Below are 26676 nucleotides of genomic sequence, written 5' to 3' on the forward strand. Positions count from 1 at the left end.
AAATACCAAAAAAGACCAAACCCAAACTGGACCGAAGTCTGGATAGAACGGCCCTAATTTCACGTGCTATTTCGACCGCTGTACACACGTAACACACCCAGCTATAAATAGTAGTATAGTACTATTCTGAAAATATATACAAGCTATTGATTTTTGAAACAAATCTAAAGATGGAAATAAAGAAATTGTTAACACTTACGTAAGAATGTTTAGCTTAGCTGGAAAAGGTAAATAAAACCACTAAATCGTAAATTCAGTGATATGAATATCAATAAATACATTTGGACCCCGACGTGAGAAAGTGACCAGAGAAGAAGTCGATGGTTTTGGCCACGACACCTACGGTGGTAAGACCGTCGTGTTGGTCCACCGCACGTGGTCGAGCTTATCTCTTGTCTTCTTGAATGTTCAACTTATTTTGTCTCATACATCAAGATTTTCTTATTACACATAGATTTTTTTTTCTTTCTTACAGAACTTAGTTTTGATAGAATTCTGAATTATCTAACAATTAATTGATGGTGTGCAACGACTAGAGCCCGAATTCAGATTCTAGTGGTCTTCGTAAAATATGATTTATTGAATTCGAGTTTTCTAATTATGAAATTCTTGGTTAATCAAACGATATGTATATAATAACATGACAAAAAAAGGAATATATACGTGTAGACGAGTAATGAGTACACTAAACATATGGGCGCGTAGCTAAAAGTTCGCCGACAACAGAATATCAACGAGACAATGATGAAGATTTGGTTTCTTCTCCCACCTGACACTTTGACCTCATTTTCATGCTTTCTTTTAGAACAAACAATTACAAATGCAGTGTTCGAATAATAATGGAGTTATAATGACAAATGACAATACTTCGTAGTTCGTAGTTGAAACGATCCTCTCTTTTTTTCTAAGACTCCATATGGATGTTCAAAAAGGCTGGTTTCATAGGCCAGCCAACTAGGAACCAACCGAGATTTTATGGAAAGAAATAGAATCACTCTACTCAAAACTCTTTTACAAAAAAACGGCACGAAAATTCAATATACAATGTCAAAACAAGTTAGGCCTTAGTTCAAAATAAAATGTCAAAACAAGTTTGAAGATCTGAAAAAGTATCAATTGTCAGAGACTGGGAAAGACTCATAAACATTGAAGGGTTTTAAATTAAGTCACACAGTGGGCATGATTCGTTGCAATAATAGTGTTAGTCTTGAGACGATATTGACACAATTAATTAAACGAAAATACTTGATGCAATTAAATAGAAAAAGGAGATTCATTTATATTTTACTCCCTCAGTTTTATATAAGTGTCACTTTAATTTTTTTTTGTTATATAAAAAGTATCATTCTACAATTCTAATACAATTTATAGTTTTTTTAATTCAATATTAATTGTAAACTGCATTGATCTTATAAATAAATATATTGATCTAAAATGTTATTAGTTAAATAGAAGACATTAATAAAAATATAAATGTATTTTAGTTAATTTTTTAATATGTGTAAAAACTATCTAAATGATAATATTTATCATGAAACGCATAGAGTAATAGATTAAATTCGAAGTACATTATACATGTCTTCCATCATAAATAATTTGGTACCTAATGGTCACGTCAGATAAGAGAGACCCGGACAATAATTTTAATGCTGTGCGACTGTGTCCCAGCATTAATAGTGTTAGTCTTGAGACGATATTGACACAACTGTCCCTTGATCAATATCTATAGTCATTAAATTTAATTATTTTAATTTAATAATTCAGTAGACCCCAAACAAACACACATCATGGTACTTAAAGGTTAAGTTAGGAGAATTTTTAATGAGTCCAAACAACTAAATTAAAGTAGAGTTATCTCAAACGTGGAGCACCAACGTTACATTTGATTAGACAAGAACCAAAGTGTATTTATTTTATTTAAGACTTTAATTTATCTTCAAATCAACTGGCTAATCATTGAAACTAGGAAGAGGTTGTTGGTTTGACTAAAGTTACGAGACTTGAAGTATGCATTAGAAAGTATGTGGTATGCAAACTTGTACCATTCACATAATAATTTATAACTTTTTTTAATAATTGGATTTTATTTTATAAATTGAAACTTATTAACATAGTCGTGTAAAAAATATAAATTCTTAGTAAATGAGTTTTGTCAATTTTGGTTAAATAACATATGTAGCTGGTTAAATATTTAATATTGTGCTATATTTGCTGGACTATTTATCATGTAGCTACACTGACTTCTTAAAATTCAAACATTTCAACTTGTTTAGTCGAACTTGGACGGTTAGTTTTTGTTTGGGTTAATGCAATTTCACATACTAGAACTAATCAAAAGTTCATAAGACTATAAAGCAAGGAAATTAAGAACTGGTAGGGCTTATATTATGTCTGAGATAGCTGAATTTACACCAGGGGAGCTATAGAACTAAGGCAAAAGCAGTACAAAATTTATCCCAAAGTTTTTATTCATCGATATTTACAAATTTACCTCCAGCAACCTAAAACATATATACCCATTTCAAAAGTGTATGAACTTTCATCCCCCAAGATCGACGATTAGCAAGCAAACCCAAACAAGTTTCTCCTTCATATCTTCTTGCAATCATCGGTTTGATCCGGTTCAGCTTCAAGGTATATCACCGCTCAGAAACAACCAAGATCAATCTTGCCAACACAGGAGCATCACAACACATCGTTTGATGATGTAAAGCTTAGCTCTCTGCTCTCTAAGAACACCACCAAGTCCTCTACTACTCGATACTCTTCTCTTCAAAACTCCCATTTTAGATATTTTAGAGTTTTTCGTTGATGGTTTTAGAGGTTTTAGTTTGAAGATAAGAGGAATTAATATCAACAAAGGAATGTCTTTCTTTTTATAGAAGAAGAAGAGAGTTTGTAGGGACAACAAGTCGAAGTCGGGCGTGGAAGTGCACCCCAACCCACCTGACACTGTCTTTCACCATCCACTTGTGTTAAGTGTCGCATCATTTTCAATCTTCAAAGAGATGATTATAAAATTAGTGGTGATTTGTATCTGTGGTGCCTTGTACTTGTGTGAAAAATCCTTATACTTCGAACATGCATGCCCCTCTCTGTTCCCTCTTTTATTTTCCACCAAATATTTTTGAGATCTTTGATTTCGATAATTTGAAAGAATACAAAAAAGATTGTTGTCGTTGCTAAAATGCAATTATTTAAAGCTCTTAAAACCAAAATCTCATACCATCTACTTAAAATGTGAATATGTAGTATTTCGGTTTATTGGAGCATATTATATTCAATCACTTTGGGACCGGACCCTTGTGGATAGCATGAAATAATTGGGGTTTGTTTGCAGACGGTGTATATTTCACTAATTATAATTGAGAATTCGGCCAAAAAAAACCTGAACTTTGCACGAATTGCCAAAAAAAACATGAACTTTTGGGCTGACCAAAAAAACACCAAACTGTCATTGACTTTAGAATTAATTAACAATGTTTTTGCTGACTTGCCAATTTAGCACGCCGTCAACAAATTTAACAGAAATATTTAACATCGTTTATTGTTGGCGTTAAGTAAAACGACGTCGTTTGCAAATGAGATGAAACGACGTCGTTTTACATGATTTGAAATTAAAAATATGTAAACCCCTAGATTCGAACCCAGGTTGGTTGGTCAAATGACAAGGTATTTTACCACTGGGCTACTGGCACTTTCAATGTACTTACTAACATGTTTATTTTTATTTGATACATGTTAAATATAAAAAATTCTCTAAAAACTTAATAAGATTTTTAAAATTCCAAAAAAATTAAAAAATAAAGAAGATTTTTATAAAATTAATTTAGAAATTAAAATTAAAAATAAAATTTTCTTTTTCTTTTTAAAAAATAAAAACTCTTCCAAAATTTTCTAAAAACTTAAAAAGATCTTTAAAATTCCAAAAAAATTAAAAAAATAAAGAAGATTTTTATAAAATTAATTTAGAAATTAAAATTAAAAATAAAATTTTCTTTTTCTTTTTAAAAAATAAAAACTCTTCCAAAATTTTCTAAAAACTTAAAAAGATCTTTAAAATTCCAAAAAATTGAAAAAATAAAGAAATTTTTTATAAAATTAATTTTGAAATTAAAATAGAAAATAAAATTTTATTTTTTCTTTTCAAAAAATAAAAAATCTTCCAAACTTTTCAATTTTTTTAATACATTTGCTAAAAGTTGAAATTAATTATACACACATAAAAAGTTGATAATTGTAACTTTAATTTTTTGCATTTTATTATAATTTTTAAAAAAATTGGATTTTTTTTTAAATGAAAAATTTGGAAATTTTTTGATTTTTTAATTTCAAAATTAAAGATAAAGTTTTTATTTTTTAATTTCAATAAAATTTTAAAGATCTTTTTAAGTTTTTAGAAAATTTTGGAAGAGTTTTTATTTTTTAAAAAGAAAAATAAAATTTTATTTTTTAATTTTAATTTCTAAATTAATTTTATAAAAATCTTCTTTATTTTTTTAATTTTATTGGAATTTTAAAGATCTTATTAAGTTTTTAGAGAATTTTTTACATTTAATATGTACCAAATAAAAGTAAACATGTTAGTAAGTACATTGAAAGTGTGAGTAGCCCAGTGGTAAAAGACCTTGCCATTTGACCAACCAACCTGGGTTCGAATCCAGGGGTCTACTTATTTTTAATTTCAAATCCTGTAAAATGACGTCGTTTTCAAATGAGATGAAACGACGTCGTTTCACTTAACGTCAACATTTAACGTCTAGTTAACACTGTGTTAACTGATAGTTCACGGCGTGCTAAATTGGCAAGTCAATCCTAAGTTTATTAATAAACTAAAAAAGTCAACAAAAGTAAATGATTTTTTTGGCCAGGCTCGAGTACAGGTTTTCTTTGGCAATTCGTGAAAAGTTTGTGGTTTTTTTGGTCGAATTCTCAATTATAATTTGTTTATGTGTTGGATCCACGTCAGTATCCCCTATATATCCCCTATATATCAAAAGATAAGCATTACAACGTATTTGTATCCACATGTCATCACAACAATCATTTTTAGAATCTTTAGAAAAATATGTTGGTTCATATAAATATATAATAAGTTTTTTATTAAGCTAACCACAAATTAATCATAAATGTTCTTCATTGTTTCTTTAAATAAAAATCACGGAATTACCTAATGTGACTAAAGTATATATGACAATTAATAATTTTGAATAATAAAGATTTTATAAAAATCAGTCTATTCTCTATAATTTTTAATTCATTTTAAAATAAATTAAACAACCACATTAACTAGATAATAAAAAGTTAGATTTTTTCATATATGTTATATTTTTAATTTAAAAAACAAATATAAATGACTAAAGTTGTTAAAAATCTCACACTGAAATTTTTGTGATCCATGGTTTAAAATGTATGTTATAACAAGATACAAATGATTACGAAATTACATAAGTAAGAAGTCTCATTTAATAAATCCCCTAGACTATATTTGTGAAGTGATTTTGCCACATGTCCTCTCTACAATCATTTTTACAAAAACAATGATGACATGGCAAACAAGATTGATGACATGACTTATAGTAATATGACATGGACAATCACATTTATTACTGACATATATTTTTGGTAAACTTTATAGAATATGACAATAACTAATACATTACATTTAATGTTGATTTATATTTTTGGTAAACTTCTTAAAATATGGTAATAATTCATAAATCATTACTAAAATAAATATATTGAAATATACATTATAAATTTCAAAATATATTATTTAATTGTATTTTTATAATTATACAATTTTTATTACTAATATTTTCAAAATTTTCTACATCTTTTTTAAAATATTAATAAATTGTTAATCGTAATTTCATTAGTTTCTTTTAGATATCTACAAATTTTATAAATATTATTTAGTTATCATTTTAATAACTATACAATTTTTATATGATTTTTTAATAATTTTATACAAGTTGATTTAATACATTTAACCAAAATAAATAGATAAATTTTTTATCTAAGATTCAAATTTTAAGTATATTACATATATATTATTATATGTAATTGAAAATAAATAAAATTATTTTTTTCTTAATTTTATGCTTAAATAATCAACTTTATATTAAATATTAGTCAAAAATAATAAAATATATAATATTAATAAATTTCATTTTAAATATAATTTAACTTTAAAAAATTTATCACTGCACATGGTGCAGGAAAACACCTAGTATTATATATATGCATATTAATGTTTAAAAAAAAAAATTATATACCATATAAAATACATAAGTATTTTAATTTCGAATTTGATTTGAAATTTTTTGATAAACATTTTGAACAATTATTGACAACTTAATATTTAGATTTTAAACTTGCATTGAATATTTTTAAAATTATAAATTACTAAAACTATTAAACATCCCATAATTTTCTTATTGTTATCATTGATTTAAAATTTTTGTTAGAAAGAAATACAAACGATCAGAAATAGTATGAGTATAAAATAGTTTTTAACAGATGTCAATATTAAAAATGTACTATATATCTATGTTAATATCATTTAAACTTAATTTTATAACATAAAAAATAGAAAAAGTGTTTGTCTGAATAAATAAATTTTATTTAAGTATTTGTACAAATTTAATTATATACGTAATAGTTACTAACTTTTTAACTACTCAATATATATTTATTATTTCATAATATTTAAAAAATATATAATACTTAAAAATAATTTATATATAATATTCATTTCACGCAAGGCGCGGATCTTAACCTAGTACCAAATTATAGACCTTCCAGTCCAGTTGAAATCATATGGTGCGTTGACAACTTTTATTTTTTTGTGCGTTGACAACTTAGCAATGACGTTTTCGTAAAGATGACATGGTTCATATTTTTTTTATAATAAAGTTACGTTGTCTCTCTCCACCTGCTGCCACATCATCGGAAAAGAAAGGAGCGTTTTGAGACACATGTCACTCTCAACGCACAAGCCAAATCTGTGTTTTGTTCACTTTGCTTGGGCTGGACTTTTTGATTGCGGATGGATTTTGTAAACATTATTTTGATCGAGGATGGACTTTAAAAAAATGGAAAGCAACGTCAATATCTAAATTTTATCTTCGTTGGTGTTTCTTTCCGTCTTCTTCTTCTTGCCCGACGAAATTTCCAGAGATCTTTCACCTCTCCCAACGTCTCAACCTTCCATTATTACGTCTGTAACTCTGATCTTCTGTGCCACTCCTCCAACTATAAATCATTAAATGGACCTCTTCGTATCCTTATCATGCTCTTGAAGTCTGGTCGTTGCCTTCAGTCGGTGGTGACGGTCTCCTTCGTCTGTGTGAGGCTCGGAACATGAAGAAAGGAAGGGATCTCTTGGAGATTGACATGCTCCTGCTTGATAAATAGGTTGTCCTTTTCATATTCCATCGCATATATTTCTCAATTTGGATCTGCTGATTCTTATATAAGTAGCCACATTGTTCATGTTTATGCCTCTTACCAGTCAACGATCCTCCAAGGTTCCATCATGTGCATCAGCTGATCACTTTCAAAAATCTTCTCAGGGAGGAAGCTATTTACGAGATCAGTGGCATTGAAGCAACCACCACACAAAAATATATTCCATTTTTGGTAAATACATGAACCCAATGTCTGTTGATGAAATTGGGAAGTTTGTGAGAATCAAATTTATTTTTAATCCTTGCGTCTGGTTTGTGCATATTACATATTGTGGATGAGTACATTTTTTGGTCTAAAAGTTTGAATATCCTTTATCATTACAATGATGCACGCAGTAATTTCTGAATCTTAAAGTAACCCAAGATTGTTTGGTTTGGTGTCTGCTTCTAAAGCCATTGCTTGGTATCCTTATGTTAACGAGCTTCTTCCCAGTGTGGTAGGACTCATGATAGATTCATATGTTTTTGAAATACAACTAATACTCATTTAGGTTCCATAGATAGTTACAGTCAAATAAATTTCTTATTAGTTTTGCCATGATTTCACATTACATAACGAAATGCATAACCCTCTTTGTTCTTGCATATGACAATTTAGCTTGGTCAAAGAACGTAACAAGCTGCTAAGCACGCGTGGATTCTCCCAAAACCAAATCATAGTATAGAAATACCTTACCTACTCCAAATTAATAATTATTTTGACCTTTGTCAAAGTATGTGGTTGAGAATGCAACTCTGACAGGTCACATATACCGAGGTATGTACCTTGCAGTATCACCTAACGGACAAATGATTGAAATATGAGCAGGAGATGAAACCTTAAAGTTCTGAAATGTCTTCCTGTCACTGGAAGCGGAGGTAAAACTGACCAGCAACTTGGTCCTTTCGTCTCTATACGCAGAATACAGCACTGAAATCAGTGAGAATATTAAGGCTGGCTGATATTTAGACCAAAACAACATGCACTGTTTTAGTGGACTCGACATAGCTGAGGACAGCAGTCACAGCACCAGTGTTCTCATCAGCTCCGCTAGGCATTCCCGCTGTTGATCAGTGAACTAGGGTCCCGGTCTGGGTCGGAAGTTTGGGATGATGTGTTTCAGCGTGTGAATCAGTTGAAAACTCATATATATACTCTGGCTATGGTAGAGAAACATGAGCTTCTATTGGGTTTTTGCGGGAGACTGAATATAGATCAGAGTTCTTACTAAATACATACAATTGTATTGTATGTAGCAACAGACCTATGAATCAAATATCTAAGTTACGATTTAAGTGATCGTACCCCACCAGTGTACCATAAGGGGAGCAGATGTTGAAGGCGCTGCAACAAGCAAGTGCTGTTGATGAACAATGTTTTGATGCTTGGGTAAGGATCATGACTATGACGATGACTATGACCATGATCGGGACAGATGCAGAGACAGCGACTACAATTGTGAAGCAGCTACGTAACTAAGAGAAACATATATTATTGTTATCACTTTTTAAGTTTAATGAATGGAGAAAGTTATGAATTTTTAAATCTGTTTGCTAAGTGATTTAAAAGTAAAAATAAAACGTTATATTTTATTAACATACTAAAATATATACATCAATTACATATGTAAGTGTTTATTGTATTATGAAGTCTAAAATTGATAAATTAACAACAATGTATAAAAATAAAAATTCAAAGCATATTTTAGCCATTCTATCTTTCAAACATCACATAAGTAACATAATCCATAAATTTGAGTTTGAGATTTTCCCTTAGTACACATAGAAAATTAATATGTAAGTATATAAAAATAAAGTAAGAAGCATTGTGAAAATTATATTATCAAATGATATAAAAAATAGGCTTTGTATTAATTTTTTCTATTCTAAAGTAAAATATACATTCTATATATTTTATATCGATTATGCAAATAGTACTTACAGTTACCTGTTACTATATTATATAAACATAAGGTTGTTTTTAAAAGCACAAAAGCACAAAAATTACTATAGAACTATTTTTTTTGTCAACGTTATAGAACTATTTTCTAAAATTTAAATAGCAGTACTTGGAAAGAAAAGTATTCAAAACTCAAAAAAAAAAACACGAGGTCCACATATTAAAAAATCCTAAAAAGTACAACGTTAACTTATTATGACATTAACACTGGCCTAGCAAACAATCCTAAGCAACTATGAAGGCAATATAATCATCCATCAACAGCCCAATTCGTAACCAATCTAAGGGCAAACAAACCTCCGCCTACTTACTACATAAAGGAGAATAAAAACAAATGTTGTCATTCAGAGAGAATGAGAAAAGGATATCGGTGCTACAACTACTGTTCTCTTTTTTTTTTGATACCACTTCTAATTATACGTTTCTTTTCAAACTTTTCCACCGCATATCCAACCACACAGTTACAATACTCACATATTCCCCTCTTAAAACTCTGATAATCCTGCCAATCTCAAAATTTTCATTGCTCATAGCGATAAATGAAAATTAAAGATTAAGTGGTCGAAAATATAAAATGTCAGTTTTTCAAATTTGTACCAAATAACACAGAAAATAACGTAAGAGTGAAATGAGAACATATCCAAAATACCTCACAAACTTTTACACACGTGGTGAAGGAATGCTGAATTACAAATTCTACATATACCAATACAATAAATTACAACTTTATTTGATATTGCTGATAATTTCACATTCTTTGACAAGCACAAAAAAATCTTCCAGTCACCAACAATTTTTATAAAGCCATTATAGAATTATATAAGATGAGCATTTAAATACAATCTCAAACTCCCACACACAATTATCCTAAATAAACATAAACCATTTGACATTTAACCTCACATGTTAACAATCAATTATCACAAAAAGACCAACGTCCATGGAAATACAAATCCTCTTACCCAAAATAAGCCTATATACAATTACATAACAAAATATTTTTGTCTCACATAAAACAACATACACAAACACAACTCACAAAAGACATTCCACATACGAAAATAAGCAACTTCAAAACAAATTAATACACTACGGTCGCTAATCACTATCAAATGGATCAGAAAAAATATCATTCTCTTTCAACATATTTTCATCTTCAAATTTTTGAACACATTTTTTTATTAAAACCACAAAATAAATTATAAATTCATTTAATAATAAAACATACGAACCTGGCGCATAGCGCCTGAAAACCACTAGTACTAGATAAAGCGAAAAAATTGTTTGGGTCTAATGCAATAATAAGACAAATGAAGCCCTTTTCTTATTTAAATGACAAATTCCATAAATAACATGTCATTCAACCTCTTAGCATTTTACTTCCATGAGCCCAGTTACTGTTGTCATTTTCAGTTTCAGACTTTATAGGCCCAAGAAGTAGTTTAGCTTACGGCTGCCCATATGATGTAATAGACGGCACTAACTCTACTGGTGTTGATCAACTTCTGATGTGCAACTTAAACATATACAAAATGCTTCTAATGATATGCATATAAAAAAATGCAGATCAAACATAAAATGCAAACACAAAATGCATATCAAGCAAAATAAATGCAGATCTAACTGGTTAAACTAATATATCTAACTATATATATGTGTGTGTGTGTTTATGAAATTTTAGAGAACTTTAATATATATATATATATATATATATATATGTAAATATTAGATGATTATTAATTACATGCATGAACTTAATAATCTAATTTACGTAAAAATAAAAATTAATTAATTAGAACATAAAAATACTTATGTGTCATAATATAATTGTAGAGAATTTGTAAAGTTTATATTAGTATTATTGAATATAAATTCTAGTGTTTTAAAGAAAATAAATTTTTCATAATTCATTGAAGATGAAAGAGTTAAAATTTACTTTGATTCCAATTTTTAATACATGTTGATATATAAGAAACCTGAAAATATATTAGAAACAATTAATCACAAGATAAAAATATCATTTTAACATATTATAAAAAAATGGATAATGATTTATATATAAAACAAAAAAACCAAAAAACTTACATATTAGGGATATTTCTTAACTTGTGATTATGAAAAATGAAAAGTGTTTTGAATATAGAGACAAGACTGTGTTATAAGAAAATAAAAAGAAGTCAATCCAAAAGGTGTGGGCTGAGTGAGGCAACAGCTTACGTCCGTTTAGTGACCTGGCCCTGAGTATAGAGAAATGAAACATTGGACTTGAGCCCCTAAACTTTTTAAAAAAATTACATTGAAAAGGCTTCCAAATTTGTAAAAAAAAAATAAACTTAAATACATTACTAAAATGTTTATGCCCCAACATTTCAGGGACGTCCTACATTTATAATAATACTAGTTTATGTCTCGCACCTTGTGCGGATTAATAATCTATATATATATATATATATGGTTGTCTCCTTCCTGGGCTCTCCACGTCAGAAACTCGAGTCTTGAGGAGTCGCCATGTGTCCAGCCGAGCAAAACACACCGTATCATTTAAACTCTACCATCGTGGGCTTCCATCGCGGAACTGGGCTCTGAAATAGGAAGATTTATCAAAAGAAATTGTGATACGGGGCTAGGTGAGATTTCTTTTTCCCGTTCAGTTCTTGATGGATCATTATTGGGCTTTGATTAATGTTTATCAAATCGGCTTTAGTAAATCAGGCTTTGTATATTGATTAAATGAAACCCACATATACGTCTCCCTTCTCCAAAACTCCGTTGCAGCCGCGAAGAACCAACTCAGACCAGCCTCAGTTGGAGGAAGCTGTCTGTGACTAATCGATTTGAACTCTTTTCATTGGCAAACAAAATCATTTGGCTAATCGATTGGAGTTGTTTTACTGGCGACGAGATCCGGCACCGTTACGTAAGTCGACCACATTCAAGAATCACAATTAAGGCTCACATTAACACCATTTCTCTACTCCTCCCATGATTCTCATTCAATGATGCCCTCATTAATCCATTGTGTGAATCCAATGCTATAAATATGTGAGTTTCTTTTCGTAAAATTCCGCAGCTCTTCCTCTTAGGTTTTTGAGAGATTAGGGTTTGTTATGTGTTGTGTAGGTCCGACTGCAGATGATCTTTATCCTCTATTCGCAATGTATGGAAAGGTCGTGGATTTCTTTATTCCCAGAGATTGAAGGTTAGTGAGAAACTATGGTCTCATGTCTTTGTGATTGAATCATTTATTGTTTCTCTTCTTTGATGCGTGTTGTTTTGTTGTTTTAGACTGGTGATTCACATGGTTTTGCATTTGTTCTCTTTAAGTACACAAAGCTTACAAAGAAGTGGAAAGGCTTGATGGTAATATCAGTTTATGCACATGGTCATTGTTTCAGGAAGAGTTGTTTTAAGTTTTTTTTTTTTTTAAGTTTTAATTTTCGTTTTTTGCACTAACCAAATTTTTAATCGATTCATGTTTCTGCTTTTATATTACGTTAATCCAGAACGGTATTTAGTGTTATTTCTAATTATTCATCGTGTTTTCGGTTACTGCTACATCTTCGCATGTTTAGTGTTTTCAATGTGATAAATGTAGATCATTGAAATTCATTTATGGGGGATGATGAGTACGTTTTGGAAGTGGTTTGATCATTGAGTAATATTTTTGGTTCTTGGTTTTTCAAAATCGTAGAATGCAGTGGTCGAGTTTGTGTGGTGGTGAACTCGAAAGAAAAAGTTGTAGCAGAGAAGATGCATCATCTCACCCTGGAGATCATTGTGGTTGGGAAGAAGAAGCTTTATGAAGCGTAAGTGAACTTCAAGGAGTCGCAAGAGTTCAAGTCTGCCAATGACGATTCCCCTACCATTACTCCCTCCTATCTTGGCTGCAAATAAGATATGACTACAAACGTTACATATATTTATGCAAAACATAGATTAATCTTAATAAAAAATTTGATCGTGAAAATTTGGTTATTGTGGACAGATGAGCATGAATATTGATGGAGATAAAGTTTCATGAAATGATCATTTCTCTTTGCAAAACTTGCTCCATTTCTCACATTGGCATTGTTGGTTTTCTCAGGCCTGTGTGTTGATCCAATGGAGGATTAGAATCTGTTACGCGCAAGCTATCTATGGAATTCCGAGAGAACAAAATCATGGAGCATCAAGGATCAGATTTGATGTGGGGATGAAATGAGCTTATGAATAAGAACTCTGTTCTTCTTCTCACCAACTCATTAACACGAATCTGGACAGTTGTTTCATGTCTGATCTTTGAGTCATTGATGAGATTCAACATGGTGGTAATAGATCCGTCATCGCTCGGTTTTTTGTTATCAGCAACAACAACATCAACAGAGGTCTGAAACGGAGAGATCATGACAGAGACAACAACAACAAAAACCCAAGTCTTTGAAGATAAACAGAGACAAGACAGGAAGTCACTTATTGTTTCACCATCCTCAAGATGATTCTGAAAAAGGAAGTTCAAGCTCACATACGATGAGAATCAGTGGAAGTCTAAGAAACCAAGAACAGAGAAAGAAATAGTTGGTTCTTCAAACATTAGTTTCCAACATTTAACTTCTTCGTATGATAGTGTCGAGCCAGATGCAGAGGCGATTGGACGGATGAAAGAGATTAAGTGAAATGAAACATTTTTACAATTCAACGAATCAAACACATAACTAAAATTTAATTTTTTTTCTATTTGACTCTTCACCTTATATATAATTTTCAATAACAAAAATATCAGATATTTGGATATTAAAATTTTTGAAATTGGTAAGACAAAAAAATAACTGAAAATAATTTTATAATTTTCTAGAAACTTATATTTTTATAATATATTATATACGTACAGAATATATAATAAGAAAAACTAAGATTTAAACCAAAAACTCGGGCGTAGCCTGGGCCGACCCTAGTATATTATAAAACAAAATTATTTTCTAAAAATATTTAATTTGATACATTTTAAATTAATATTATATGTTATAATACTTCAATATTCATATTTGTTTCATAGTTTTATTATGTGATGTAGATTTTGGATCAAAATCTTTTCTATAGTGATAATGAAATTAAAACTTTTGGATTTGGAACTAAACATTTATTGTATTTGGGACTCAAAAAAGAAATCCAGTGGCATATATTAACTGATCCAACCTAATAAACCGAAGAAATCGATTAAAATATAATAGTATACTTATATATAAAGTTATAATAGTTTTTATTTGAATCAATATTTCTAATAAGAATCAGAGAAATTGGTTATAATATTAGTCATTAAAATCATAAAATAAATATAAGATAAACGTGATTATGATATTATACGTAGATATTGTTAATATCAATTGTTAATATCCATTTATTAATTAAATATCTTAAATATTATGATAATTATGTATTAAATATATTTTTAAAATAATAGTGTATATATATATTTATGTTAAAGTTTATTAATTATTTTAAATATCATGATATATATATATATAAATTAAATAATAATATTATTTAAAATAATGAATTATCCTAAATTCATGTAGGATATGTCAAGTAAACAAATTTACTAAATTATGGAAAATATCACAAGTAAGCAAATTCACTTCTCAAATAATAGTATAGAGAACTAAATATTCATTATAATTATGTATTAAATATAGTTTTTAAAATAATATATATATATATATATTTAGGTTAATGTTTAAATAATAGTATATATATTTAGGTTAATGTTTATTAATTATTTTAAATATCATGATATATATATTAAATAAACTTTTAAATAATAATATTAATTAGACTAATGACTTATCTTAAAATCATGGAGAATATGATAGATAAACAAATTTACTAAAATTATAAAGGAAAAGATGATAAAATAAACAAATTCACTTTTCAAATAATAGTATAGATTTAGAATAACGTTAATAGTTGCTCAAAAAAAAAGAACGTTTATAATAATATTTTCTGTAGTTAGAATAGTGAATTCAAACTCAAAAGCAACACAAGTCGCACGTTTTTCATTTTTCTCCATTGTAATTTAGGGACCGTCCATAAGTAATCAAAGATCCGAAAACCTGGACCAACAATTTCCTACGTTTCCACGTGCCGGCCATGGAAACCAAATCCAAATTCCTCAATCCTTTATATCATTTTTGGTTCACTTTGGGAAATTACGCACGTCTTCATTACCATTCATCATCCAAATATGTATATATACATTCGTAGAACTCAACTCACTCACATATAAACCAAAGTTCCATCTTTTCTTCAAAATATAATCCTTTCAACCAAATCTCAAAAGTCTCTTTTGATCAATGGCTTCTCATGCTATGTCTCTCCAATCCATCTCTACGACAACTCTCAACGACCTCTCCTGTAATCACCAATCTCATCGTAGCTCTCTTCTCAGTTTCTATAAACCTTTCCAGAATCTTGGGATCTCATCCAACGTTCAAGATTTCTCCTCTCGTTCAACTTCCACTCCCAAGAACCTCTCACTATCTCAAGCTCTCTCCAAGAACTCTGGAGACACCGAACATTTCAGACCAAGTAAGTTAACTGATCAGTTTTTCTTCTTATTATTATCTAATCATGACCTCAAAGCACACAAATCGATTTTATTTTCCTCGCTTCTTATCAAATATTCAGGTAAAGTGCAAGAACTGAACGTGTACGAGATCAACGAACTAGACCGACACAGCCCAAAAATCCTAAAAAACGTAATGAGCCTAAAGTTCCGTCTCGGCGATCTCGTCCCATTCACCAACAAACTCTACACCGCAGACCTCAAGAAGCGCGTGGGAATCACCGCTGGTCTCTGTGTCGTGATCCAACACGTCCCGGAGAAGAAAGGTGATCGGTTCGAAGCTACTTACAGCTTCTACTTCGGCGACTACGGTCACTTGTCCGTACAAGGACCGTACCTGACCTACGAGGAATCGTTCCTCGCCATTACTGGTGGCACTGGAATCTTTGAAGGTGCCTACGGACAGGTCAAACTTCAACAGCTCGTTTATCCGACAAAACTCTTCTACACTTTCTACCTTAAGGGTCTTGCTTGTGATTTACCGGTGGAGCTCACCGGAACTCCTGTTCCTCCGTCGAAGGACGTGAAGCCTGCTCCGGAAGCTAAGGCTTTGAAACCTAGCGGAATTATTAGTAACTTTACCAATTAAATTCAGTAAAATTAGTCATATGTGCTTCTTGTGTCTTTGTACGATGATATATATTATTTTTAAATAAAGAAATAGAAATTTAAAATCTATTGTTGGTAACATTAGAGCATGAATATCGGTCGACTTTTAAATGTTTTTTAGCCTCTAGGGCCCACAAAAAGTTAAAAGGCAGTCCCAAAAAGTGTAAGATAAGGATCAATTGTGATGGTTTTTTTCGCAGACTTCACTGATACGTGACGGCTCGCGATTGATACATTTTCTAATTTTTTTTATCTAGATAAAAAAATAAAAAATGTAAAAAACTCTTAGGGATAATCATGGTCTTAGAGCATCTTTAGTGGTAGAGTATCTGCATTAAATGTTTTACAGATATTATATTATTATCATTAAGTAATTTAAATAAAGTTTAAATTTAAATAAAAATGAACCATTATAGCATGATTAACCATGGCGACCCATTAAAGTCTTTTAATGAATATTTAAGTATTAAAGTTAAATTAAGAATTCTTGTTAAGAGACATTTACTTTTTGTACTCCAATGCAAGAACTCAATTAAGGGTTCTTAAAAAAAAGCAGTTAGCTCACCTTGTTATAGCAGCAAATCATGCTTGGCACCAAGGATGAAAGCAAGAAGAGTGTCCTCACGGGTCTGACCACACTTGGAGATACCAGCCTCAAAACCACCAGTGCTCACCTTGTTATAGCAGAAAATCGTTCGCTTGGCACCAAGGGTGAAAGCAAGAAGAGCGTGCTCACGGGTCTGACCATCCTTGGAGATAACAGCCTCAAAACCACCAGTGCTCACGGGTCTGACCATCCTCTCTTTGCCCTATCTTCCATACTACCATCTTCCATACAATCACAGTAGCAAGTATTCATCCAAGCCTACAACAGAGCATGTACGGTTTGTCAACAGTGTAAATACGACACTGCAACATCTCCTGGTCTATTGAAGCCGTTACCTATACCTAAAGGTGTTTGGATGGATATATCTATGGATTTCATAGATGGTCCTCTCGGGTGGGAAGTCAGTAATACTAGTGGTGGTGGATCGTTTGAGTAAAGCAGCACATTTCATTGCCTTGAAACACCCTTACTCGACAGCTTCAGTGGCTCAAGCTTTTCTGGACAATGTGTTTAAGCTGCATGGTATGCCGCGTTCTATAGTCAGTGATCGAGATGCAGTCTTCACAAGTGACTTTTGGCAGGAGTTATTCAAGCTACAAGGATGCACTTTAAAACTTTCAACGGCTTATCATCCGCAGAGTGATGCTCAGACATAAGTAATAAATCGTTGCTTGGAGACTTATTTGAGATGCATGACGAGTGATAAGCCACAGTTATGGAGTAAATGGCTGTCTCTTGCGGAGTATTGGTAAATACAAGCTATCACTCAGCTACTAAGACTACCAATTCATCTCCCTTACTTGCCGAGAGAAGCTAGAGTTCAAGTAGTGGCTAAAAGTTTACAGGAGCAAGAAGATATGTTAATGATTCTTAAGTTTCATTTACTACGACCACAACACAGGATGAAGCAGGTGGCTGATAGGCATCGCAGTGAGAGATTTTTTGAGTTGGGAGATTGGGTGTTTTTGAAGCTTCAACCTTACAGACAACAATCAGTGGTTCAACGCTTTTCCCAAAATATAACACCGAAGGACTATGGTTCTTATAGGATCTTGGATAAGGTGGGAGTCGTGGCGTATAAGTTGCAGCTACCTACGTCCTTTCAAATCCACCCGGTGTTCCATGTATCTCAGTTCAAGCGTTTGGTGGGGAATGCAACTACATCTAATCAGTTGCCTTCGGTCTTATATGATGTGTCTCTCAAGGAACCTACGTTTTGCTTAGCTCGCAAGATGGTTCAACGCCAAGCAGCTACGATGGTATTGGTGCAATGGTCTAACCAAACAGCAGAGGAAGCGACATGGGAGTATATGTTTGATATGAAGAAGAAGTTTCCAGCATTTGAGTTCTAACCTTGTGTTCAAGGTTGTCAAAGGAGGGAAGTTGTGTTATAGGGAAAACGGAGGAGTAGAGAAAGACAGGTGTCAAATAAGGAGTGGAGGAAAGGGAGGAAGTCGTTAACCGCGTCATAGAAAGGAGGAGCTAATCAGAGTGTGACACGCGTCTCGTTTTGATTAGTCGAGTCCGTTTGTTCTGTTACGGGTATAAACAAAGTCATCGTCTCTTTCTTTTAGATTCATTCAGAAAAGTAGAGTTGTAATTTCTCAAATCTTGATACAATTCTGTAATTCGTTTCATAGTTCATTGTGGGAAAGATCGTTCTATCTTCGGGATCTTTTGTACTTGAGCTTCGATTTGGTGTTTCTCGGAACGGCGAATCGATCTTCATAACGGAATCACAATCTCCATTGGCAACTATATACTATCATTGGCAACTACGAGATCTGGATATACTATTGTTTCTTTTGATTATCGACACCTATATCAGTCAGTGATATGAAGAAATCTCTCGATCGTTTCTTTGCGAGGATACAATAGCGACTGAATACGAAAAATATACGAGAAGTAAGTCAATACTGAAGAAACGGTTCAGAATGGTGAACCTAGCGAGACTGAGAAGAGACGAGGAGGGAAGCACGTAACGAGACGATCCTTCGGCAACCAACGATGGCTACACGCACTGCAGCTCCGACTACCATTGATTTCAATCGAACAAGACGATGACGAGTGTACAGATCAGATTAGTATAAAATATCTTCTTCGATCAGATGAGTATAAAATATCCAAGAGAGGAAGCATATCGGAGATGATTTGTCTCAGTCGAGAAGCGGACTCCGATTCTCTCGTCGCCGAAAACGATTCGATGGAAAGCAAGAGAGAGCGACGCGTGTCCTACAAGAGCTGTCTATTCTGTCGTTTGATTAAGAGAGGTTGCTTAAGGTAATTGGTGTTTTCCTTTTTTTAATCCTAATAACACTAAGAGACAAGTTTAAGCAACCGCGTTAATGATGCTCTTAAGATGATAACACATATGAGAAAAATTTCTCAAACTACTGTTGAACATTTCTTCATAGAGGTACATCCCTCTTCTTTTTCATGCTTCTCTCTTCTTTTTCTATTCTTTTTATTATTTTTAAGATGAGAGATAAGGTGAGAGACTCTCATTGCTCATGCCCTTAGAACATCATTAGTGGTAGATTTCTTTAGTATCATTTCTCAACATTTATATATTAATATGTTCAGGTAAACCAATTATCAGAATTAATTTAATGTTTCGTAATTTGTTGTGTCCAACACGTGTAGAACAATTTTCAAAAAGGGTAAGAAAATCTCTTCACAAGCATATGTTTTTTCTCTTTTCTTGTTTCTCTTTCCTTCTTTTCATTATTTTATTAATTTTGAAATTGAATTACTCTTATCAAATGTTACCACTGCTGGTGCTTTTACTAATTAAACTAGGTAATAACTCGTGCTTACTAATTAAAATGAAATTATTTAAATGAAATTATTTAAAAACAAAAATATTGTAAAATTTATATAAACTATTACTATAGTATATAACTTATATTTAGTTCTTTAAATATATGTATATATATATACATATAACGAATCAAATTGGATATCCGTTCCTATAAATATTGATATTTGTGATCTGCTTTTTTTTACGGATATTGCATTTCAGTATTTGATTTGCTTCGTAGAGTAACGGATATCCAGATATTTCGGTTTGAATCAAAACGGATAACGAATCAAATCAGAATTTATGAATAATTTGTCCAGTTCTATTTGTAAACAGTAAAATAACGCAAAAAAGAACCATGCATGTGAGTTTTATATTTAAAAAAAACGTAAAGTACATAGTATGAACATATTTATGTAGAATTTGGTTGGCTGGGAAGCTTTCTACATGTGAGATGTGTCACTTTTAGTGTAAACGCATTTATTACAATGCTTCTACACATGACATGTGTCCAGTTTAATGTGAACGCCTTTATTACAATGTTTCTCCTTTAATATATAAGGGATTCACAAAACTAGCTTATTTGCTTCTTGTGTCTTTGTCTAATGATCTTTTAAAATATTAAAAAATAAATAGGAAATAACAATCTAATATATTGGCTATTCTAGTGGTATGTGCATGCTAGCGTCGTTGATATATCATTAGACAGATTCAAAGCTGCATAATGTATACTATTATTAATAAAATAAAAATAAACAAGTGCAATAGATATGTTTTGAAATAGAGTGAAACTGGAATTCACAAATAGAGAGGATCTACAAAGTGGAAGGCAAAGGATTTAGGTTATGAGGAAGAGGAGTACAATTAAGAGGATAGCCAAAGCCAAGAAAGCTCTTCCACTAGCCTCTTCCGTGTTAACTTTTCCTCCTGCAGTTTCCCAGTCAAAACACTGCACCATTACCCCAATTGCCATTCCTATTAAGGTATAACCTAGATTTGATCCAGGACATCACTGCATAAGCATTGATAACAATTGGTGTGCCCTTAGGTATGTAGAACCCTCTGATCTTACACCCTTGTTAAAACTCCCTTGGAAAGATTGCCCCCGGTGGGTGTAATATTAGGGACTCCTTGATGACCGCTTGCAAGTAAGGGAGTTTTGGTAGATCAGTTTCTTGGATCAACCTTCTTTTCCCTACTACGGAGTCGATTTTTCTCTCAATGTCTCAAGAATCTTATGGTTGTTGAGGATTTCAGCCATTGCCCATTTTGTTGATTTTGAAGAGGTGTCACCGGCTCCAAAGAAAAGCTCGTTTCGATTAGGATGAGATAAATACGCAAATCAACATAACATATTAATAATAAACTAAAATTTATTAAATTAGTTATGTTAATTATATATATATATATATATTCAAATTTGCTAAAATTTTGTTATTTATTAATTTTATACTAATTTTCTTATCCAAAACAAAACTAACTAAACTAAGCAACACTTAATGCTCTAAGCCTAGTTTGGATTCTCAATGAAATATCACACTCATCAACAAGGGGACTACACATTTACCGCTAGTAACGCCTTGATATGGTTCCTAGTGATTGTATAGTCTGCATTTCCATCTCGATAAGCTGCTAACAATGTGTCCATAATTTCACTACTTTGATGGTCATCCACTTTCCCTTAGTAATTCAGAATAATCTTTTCCAGGAGCTCGTCAAATCTGTATGAAACATTCATTACCTCCTTTTTAAATGGTGAGAACTCGAGCTTCTCAAGCGGCTTACGCAATACTTGTTGCAAGAAAATCTTCTGAGTCAATGCTCCGAGCTCTAGACTAAGCTCAGAGACTTTCACATCATTGTTCTCCTCAGAAAAACTCCTTCCCAGTGTCATCTTACCAAGGATACTGTTAACGAGTCTCAATGCTATTTTTCTTCATCGCCTTATCGAGCAGATTTCCGTATTCTCTCTCGACTGCACAAACCCCTCGTGACTGCTCCATGGCCTGGGGTCCGAGCATATTAGTGGTGATGCCCTTCTTCATGAACTTCCAGTAATCTCCATAGGGAACTTTGATGAAGCCGTAGGCTCCAAACACGAGGCACTCATCAATCCCAATAGGACCATGGGAGGAGACACTTATGTTGTGGTGTTTGAAGATCTCCTAGGCCACTGAGGCAGAGGAGACGAGAACGAAGGGGGCGTTGAATATGCGGAGATGGAGGAAAGGTCCATACCTTGATGATTTTTTTTGAAACAACGTATGGATTGATGCAGAGAAGAGAAGGTGAAGATGACCAATGATGGGAAGATAAGGAGGGCTCGGATATAAACCAAAGACATTCTTTTGTTTCTTGAAGAAGAATAAGAAGAAAAAGAGAAAGAAGGTCGAGAAGAAGACAAAGATGAAGCTATTTTCAAAGTCAACGCTGGTCATTGCTTCCATAGTTGCTCAAAAGTGAAGAAGAAGGAGATGAAACAGAGGACTTCTTAAGTTACATTTAGGTAAGATGGTGAATTTTTAGATATATGGTAGAGTAATAAGTGTATGCCCAGATGATAACTTGCGCGCATGCGCGGAGTGAGTTTTTATAATAATGTTTGTTTATTAAATAGTTTTAACATTTTGCAACACTACAATCTTTATCGATTATAAAATGACGAATACAAATGTTGGTCTCTTAAATATATCATCGTTGTTGAAGAGTTAACATATTACATTTCATTTTAATTATTTTTAAGACTTCATATGCACAAAAGAAAATTAAGTTTTGCGGCAGGCACAAATCACCAAAACCAAATAGACAACATTGATTGTATAATGACAAGAGGGAATTAGGTTTTCTGCTCTCGATTTGTTTACTATTGACTCTCCATAAGTGAGTTCATTTCTACATCTACAAAATTGTGCTTTCATTCTTGTCTTTGTTTTATTGATATGAGTTAAGCTTCTTTTTTTAACTTCTTCTATGAATTCGGTGAATTAAATAAGTGTCAATTTAAAAAAAAAATGGACATCTGTAAAAATTAGTTTTACTCCAGATACATATCTAAGAATCAAAATTTTGAGAAAAAAAATCACCGTCGAACTATATTAACAGATTAGTGTTCAAATCTAATATATCAAATTGTTATAGAATATATAAGTGCAGACTCAAAATATAAATGTCTGTCAAGTATATATTCACTAGCTCATTCTAAAAATCATCTAATTCTAGAACAACAAAGCAAATTATTTATTTCACTAGTTGGGGTAATATTTGAATCCAAACGGGTAATATCAGAACCCGAATGGATATCCGAAGATAACCAAACATAAGTATACTTAAACCTATATTTTTAGTTTACTTCTCTCATTTTATTCAAAATATTTATATTAGTGATGCTTATTGCTCAAAATTAGATAATTTACATATAATTATGGACAAAATTATTTGCTACTCACTTCATATATATATCAAGCTCTTGTTTCTTGCATTAACAAAAGTTGCATCTAAAATTTCAAAACAACAACTAAATTAGTGTCGTTATATTTTAAAAGTTTTATCTCCAAACCTATTAAATTAAAAATTAAAAAACCAGTTAAAATATATTTTAAATACAAAAAAGTTAAACAATGAATCATTTATTTATTTTTTCTTCAAAATTTAAATATCCGAACCCGGCCCAAAATATCTGAACCCGAACATAAAATACCTGAATCCGACTCGAAGTGTAGAAATATCTGAATGGGTTTTATACCTTTACACTGAAATACCCAGTACCAACCCAAACGTGTACGCGAACACCCACTCCTACGATATATTATCATCATTTGTATCTTGTTTGAACAAAAAAAGAGTAAATCATTGATCACAAAATTTTCAATGTGAGACTTTTACCATTTTTAGTAATTTATAGTCGTTTTTGAACATTCAAAATATAATATATAAGAAAAATTTTAATTTTTTTTATTATATGCTTAATGTGATTGTTTTATTTCATTTAATAGTATAAAATTAAGCAAAAAAGAGAGAGGTTAGAAAAATTGTTATCAAATATGTATTATTCATAATCATTAATTGTCATATATATGTTAACCTTATTAGGTAATTCTATAGTGCTTTTATTTAAGGAAAAAAAAATATTTTTTTGTACAATACTAATTAATTTGATAGTTAGTTTAATAAAAAATATAGTATATGTTTATATAGGTCAACTTATTTTTTTAACAACTTTAAGAATCATTCTCGTGATGGCAAATTGCTACGATAATATGTTGTAGTGTTGAGGATTAATATATTAATATATTGGGATGTTTGCAATACTCTTTATTAGATTAATAATTTGATTAAATAACTCGAAGGTGACAAGCTAAGATTAATATGGAGATTCGGGAATTTCTTTTCTCTTTGACATGTGAGAAAGTTGATTTGCTCATGTGGAAGAGTTGTGTCTGGATCTGCGTTCAACAGCGAGTTCCACACTTTGTTTAATATTAATAACAAAATAATAGTATATATTTTGTGAACCACGTTTGAAACGCATACCATAATTCAAAAAAAGGCAGTCAAACAATGTGTTGTTCAAATCCGTTCTATCAGATCTGAACATTTTCATAAATATTGTTTGGAGAAAAAATTATGTGGGTTAACTACTTTCCTTCGAAATTCGATTCTATCAAAATAATTTACACTAATAATGATGTCTCATCATTGTGAATTAGAACCTCAACATTTCATTTATAACGATGTTTCAACAAAAATGATACTTATATTTCGTAGTAGCAGAAATTAAAATGTTTAGAATATTTCCAATAGTTCATTCTATTTTTTTAACGTAGAATAATTGTATAGTAGAGTTAAATTTTACTTTGATGATATTCTACTTTAAAATAAAAATAGAATGATGAATAAAAAAATAATGAATTATTTTATTTATAGAATAAACTTAGTTTTTACTATATATCGAGTGAAAAATAGAATATCATTAAAACATTTTTACTTTAAATTATATTTTAGAAGAAAAAAATATATTGAAATTAGAAATGCTCTTATAGCTACGTCTTGTTCGACTATACCAACTAGTCACAAAGAAATATTTTACATCGCTGAAATATTAAAAGTTTTGTGACATACGACTGATCACTATGACTACTTGTAGAAACATGCCAATGAACAATATTTGGTTATTAGTTGCAATGAACAAAAAATTAACACAACTGAACAAAGTTACTAATGTCTTCACTAAAAACACTATACCGACCAGAGTTTTGTAGACATAAATTACGAAACGTATATCTTTTGCCTGTTTTGGTATCTTTCCATTACTTGGAGATCTCGTACTCTACTCTCTACGTAATGACTCGTTTTCAGTCAATTTCTCAAGCTTGCGCTTTGAAACCGTCCATGGGAAACCGAGTCGAAATTTCACCAAAGCCATCTTTCATTTAGAAACCGGCCACTTTCTAAATATACGCACGTGCAAGTTACATCATCCCCGCATCCGTAGACTAAACACACTCATTATATAAACAAGATCCTCCCAATCTCTACTCTCATAATCAATCAAACCAAGTTCCAAGTCTTCCCTTAACATACGAAATAAAATGGCTACTTCTTCTGCGATGTCTCTCCAGTCCATCTCTAAGACTTCTCTCGGCAATCTCTCCCATAATCACCACTTTCATCGAAGCTCTTTTCTAGGTTTCTCCAGATCTTTCCAAAACCTTGGGATCTCATCTAACGGTCCAGATTTCTCCTCCCAATCAAGATCTACTTCCAAGAATCTCTCCCCTACTCGAGCTTTCTTCTGGAACTGGGGAAAGTCAGAAAACGCCAGACCAAGTAAGTCAACTGATCCTTTGTTTTGTCTTTCCGTACATTTTCCACAGATTTAATTAGAAAATTACTCAATTTATAATATTGTGTCTTGTTTATTTAGGTAAAGTCCAAGAACTCAACGTGTACGAACTCAACGAAGGAGATAGAAACAGCCCAGCTGTTCTAAAACTCGGCAAGAAACCAGAGCTCTGCCTCGGCGATCTCGTGCCCTTCACCAACAAACTCTACACCGGCGATCTCAAAAAGCGCGTGGGAATCACCGCCGGTCTCTGTGTCTTGATCCAACACGTCCCGGAGAAGAACGGTGACCGGTTCGAAGCCACTTACAGTTTCTACTTGGGTGACTATGGCCACCTGTCCGTACAGGGACCGTACTTGACTTACGAAGACACGTTCCTCGCCGTCACTGGTGGCTCCGGGATCTTTGAAGGCGCGTACGGACAAGTGAAGCTTCGTCAGCTTGTGTATCCGACAAAATTGTTCTACACTTTTTACTTAAAGGGTATTGCTGATTTGCCGTTGGAGCTTACCGGGACGGCGGTTTCGCCGTCGAAGGATGTGAAACCGGCGCCGGAAGCTAAGGCGACGGAGCCAGGCGCAACCATTAAAAACTTTACTAATTAGTCTTGTGTTTTTCTCGTATTCTTTTAATAACTGTTTTTAAAAATAAATTACACTTTTATTTTGTTTGTAATCGAATCTTTTGATGAGTTGTATGAGTTTAGTTAACGCTGTGTTGGTGGAATACTATCTTTATTTAGCTGTGACTTTTGCTGTTTATAACAAATATTATACAACACGGAACTCTAACAAATATTAATTTGTAAT

The 26676-nt window shown here is 31.8% G+C and overlaps 3 protein-coding genes and 1 pseudogene across 4 annotated transcripts; 2 read left to right on the forward strand and 2 right to left on the reverse strand.

Moving 5' to 3' along the window:
- Nucleotides 1-2359: 2359 nt before the first annotated feature.
- Nucleotides 2360-3303, reverse strand: LOC103839365. Its single transcript, XM_009115868.3, has one exon. It carries the CDS (start codon nucleotides 2783-2785, stop codon nucleotides 2663-2665), a length of 123 nt encoding a protein of 40 aa, XP_009114116.1. The 5' UTR covers nucleotides 2786-3303; the 3' UTR covers nucleotides 2360-2662.
- A 2936-nt stretch (nucleotides 3304-6239) lies between these two features.
- LOC103839364 (allene oxide cyclase 2, chloroplastic) lies at nucleotides 6240-16687 on the forward strand. Of its 2 annotated transcripts, XM_033280562.1 has the most exons (5): nucleotides 6240-12453; nucleotides 12532-12610; nucleotides 12697-12771; nucleotides 13103-15972; nucleotides 16072-16687. In XM_033280562.1, exons 4-5 carry the CDS (start codon nucleotides 15738-15740, stop codon nucleotides 16596-16598), a joined length of 762 nt encoding a protein of 253 aa, XP_033136453.1. In that variant the 5' UTR covers nucleotides 6240-12453; nucleotides 12532-12610; nucleotides 12697-12771; nucleotides 13103-15737; the 3' UTR covers nucleotides 16599-16687. The 2 variants fall into 2 exon arrangements, with proteins under 2 accessions (XP_033136453.1, XP_033136452.1); XM_033280561.1 differs by having other exon boundaries at nucleotides 12532-15972.
- Nucleotides 16688-19837: 3150 nt separating this feature from the next.
- Nucleotides 19838-25304, reverse strand: LOC117128341 (annotated as a pseudogene).
- A 239-nt stretch (nucleotides 25305-25543) lies between these two features.
- LOC103839361 (allene oxide cyclase 3, chloroplastic) lies at nucleotides 25544-26615 on the forward strand. The gene is made up of 2 exons (XM_009115866.3): nucleotides 25544-25851; nucleotides 25949-26615. Exons 1-2 carry the CDS (start codon nucleotides 25614-25616, stop codon nucleotides 26470-26472), a joined length of 762 nt encoding a protein of 253 aa, XP_009114114.1. The 5' UTR covers nucleotides 25544-25613; the 3' UTR covers nucleotides 26473-26615.
- Nucleotides 26616-26676: the final 61 nt, after the last annotated feature.

Source organism: Brassica rapa, chromosome A09, assembly GCF_000309985.2.
Source record: "Brassica rapa cultivar Chiifu-401-42 chromosome A09, CAAS_Brap_v3.01, whole genome shotgun sequence".
NCBI lineage: Eukaryota > Viridiplantae > Streptophyta > Magnoliopsida > Brassicales > Brassicaceae > Brassica > Brassica rapa.

Bases quoted from the DNA above. Each gene is read 5' to 3' on its own strand.
- LOC103839361 (XM_009115866.3), top strand. From the start codon at position 25,614: ATGGCTACTTCTTCTGCGATGTCTCTCCAGTCCATCTCTAAGACTTCT. The intron at 25,852-25,948 runs GTAAGTCAACTG...TTGTTTATTTAG, and splicing joins GTCAGAAAACGCCAGACCAA to GTAAAGTCCAAGAACTCAAC.
- LOC103839364 (XM_033280561.1), top strand. From the start codon at position 15,738: ATGGCTTCTCATGCTATGTCTCTCCAATCCATCTCTACGACAACTCTC. The intron at 15,973-16,071 runs GTAAGTTAACTG...TCAAATATTCAG, and splicing joins CACCGAACATTTCAGACCAA to GTAAAGTGCAAGAACTGAAC.
- LOC103839365 (XM_009115868.3), bottom strand. From the start codon at position 2,785: ATGGGAGTTTTGAAGAGAAGAGTATCGAGTAGTAGAGGACTTGGTGGT.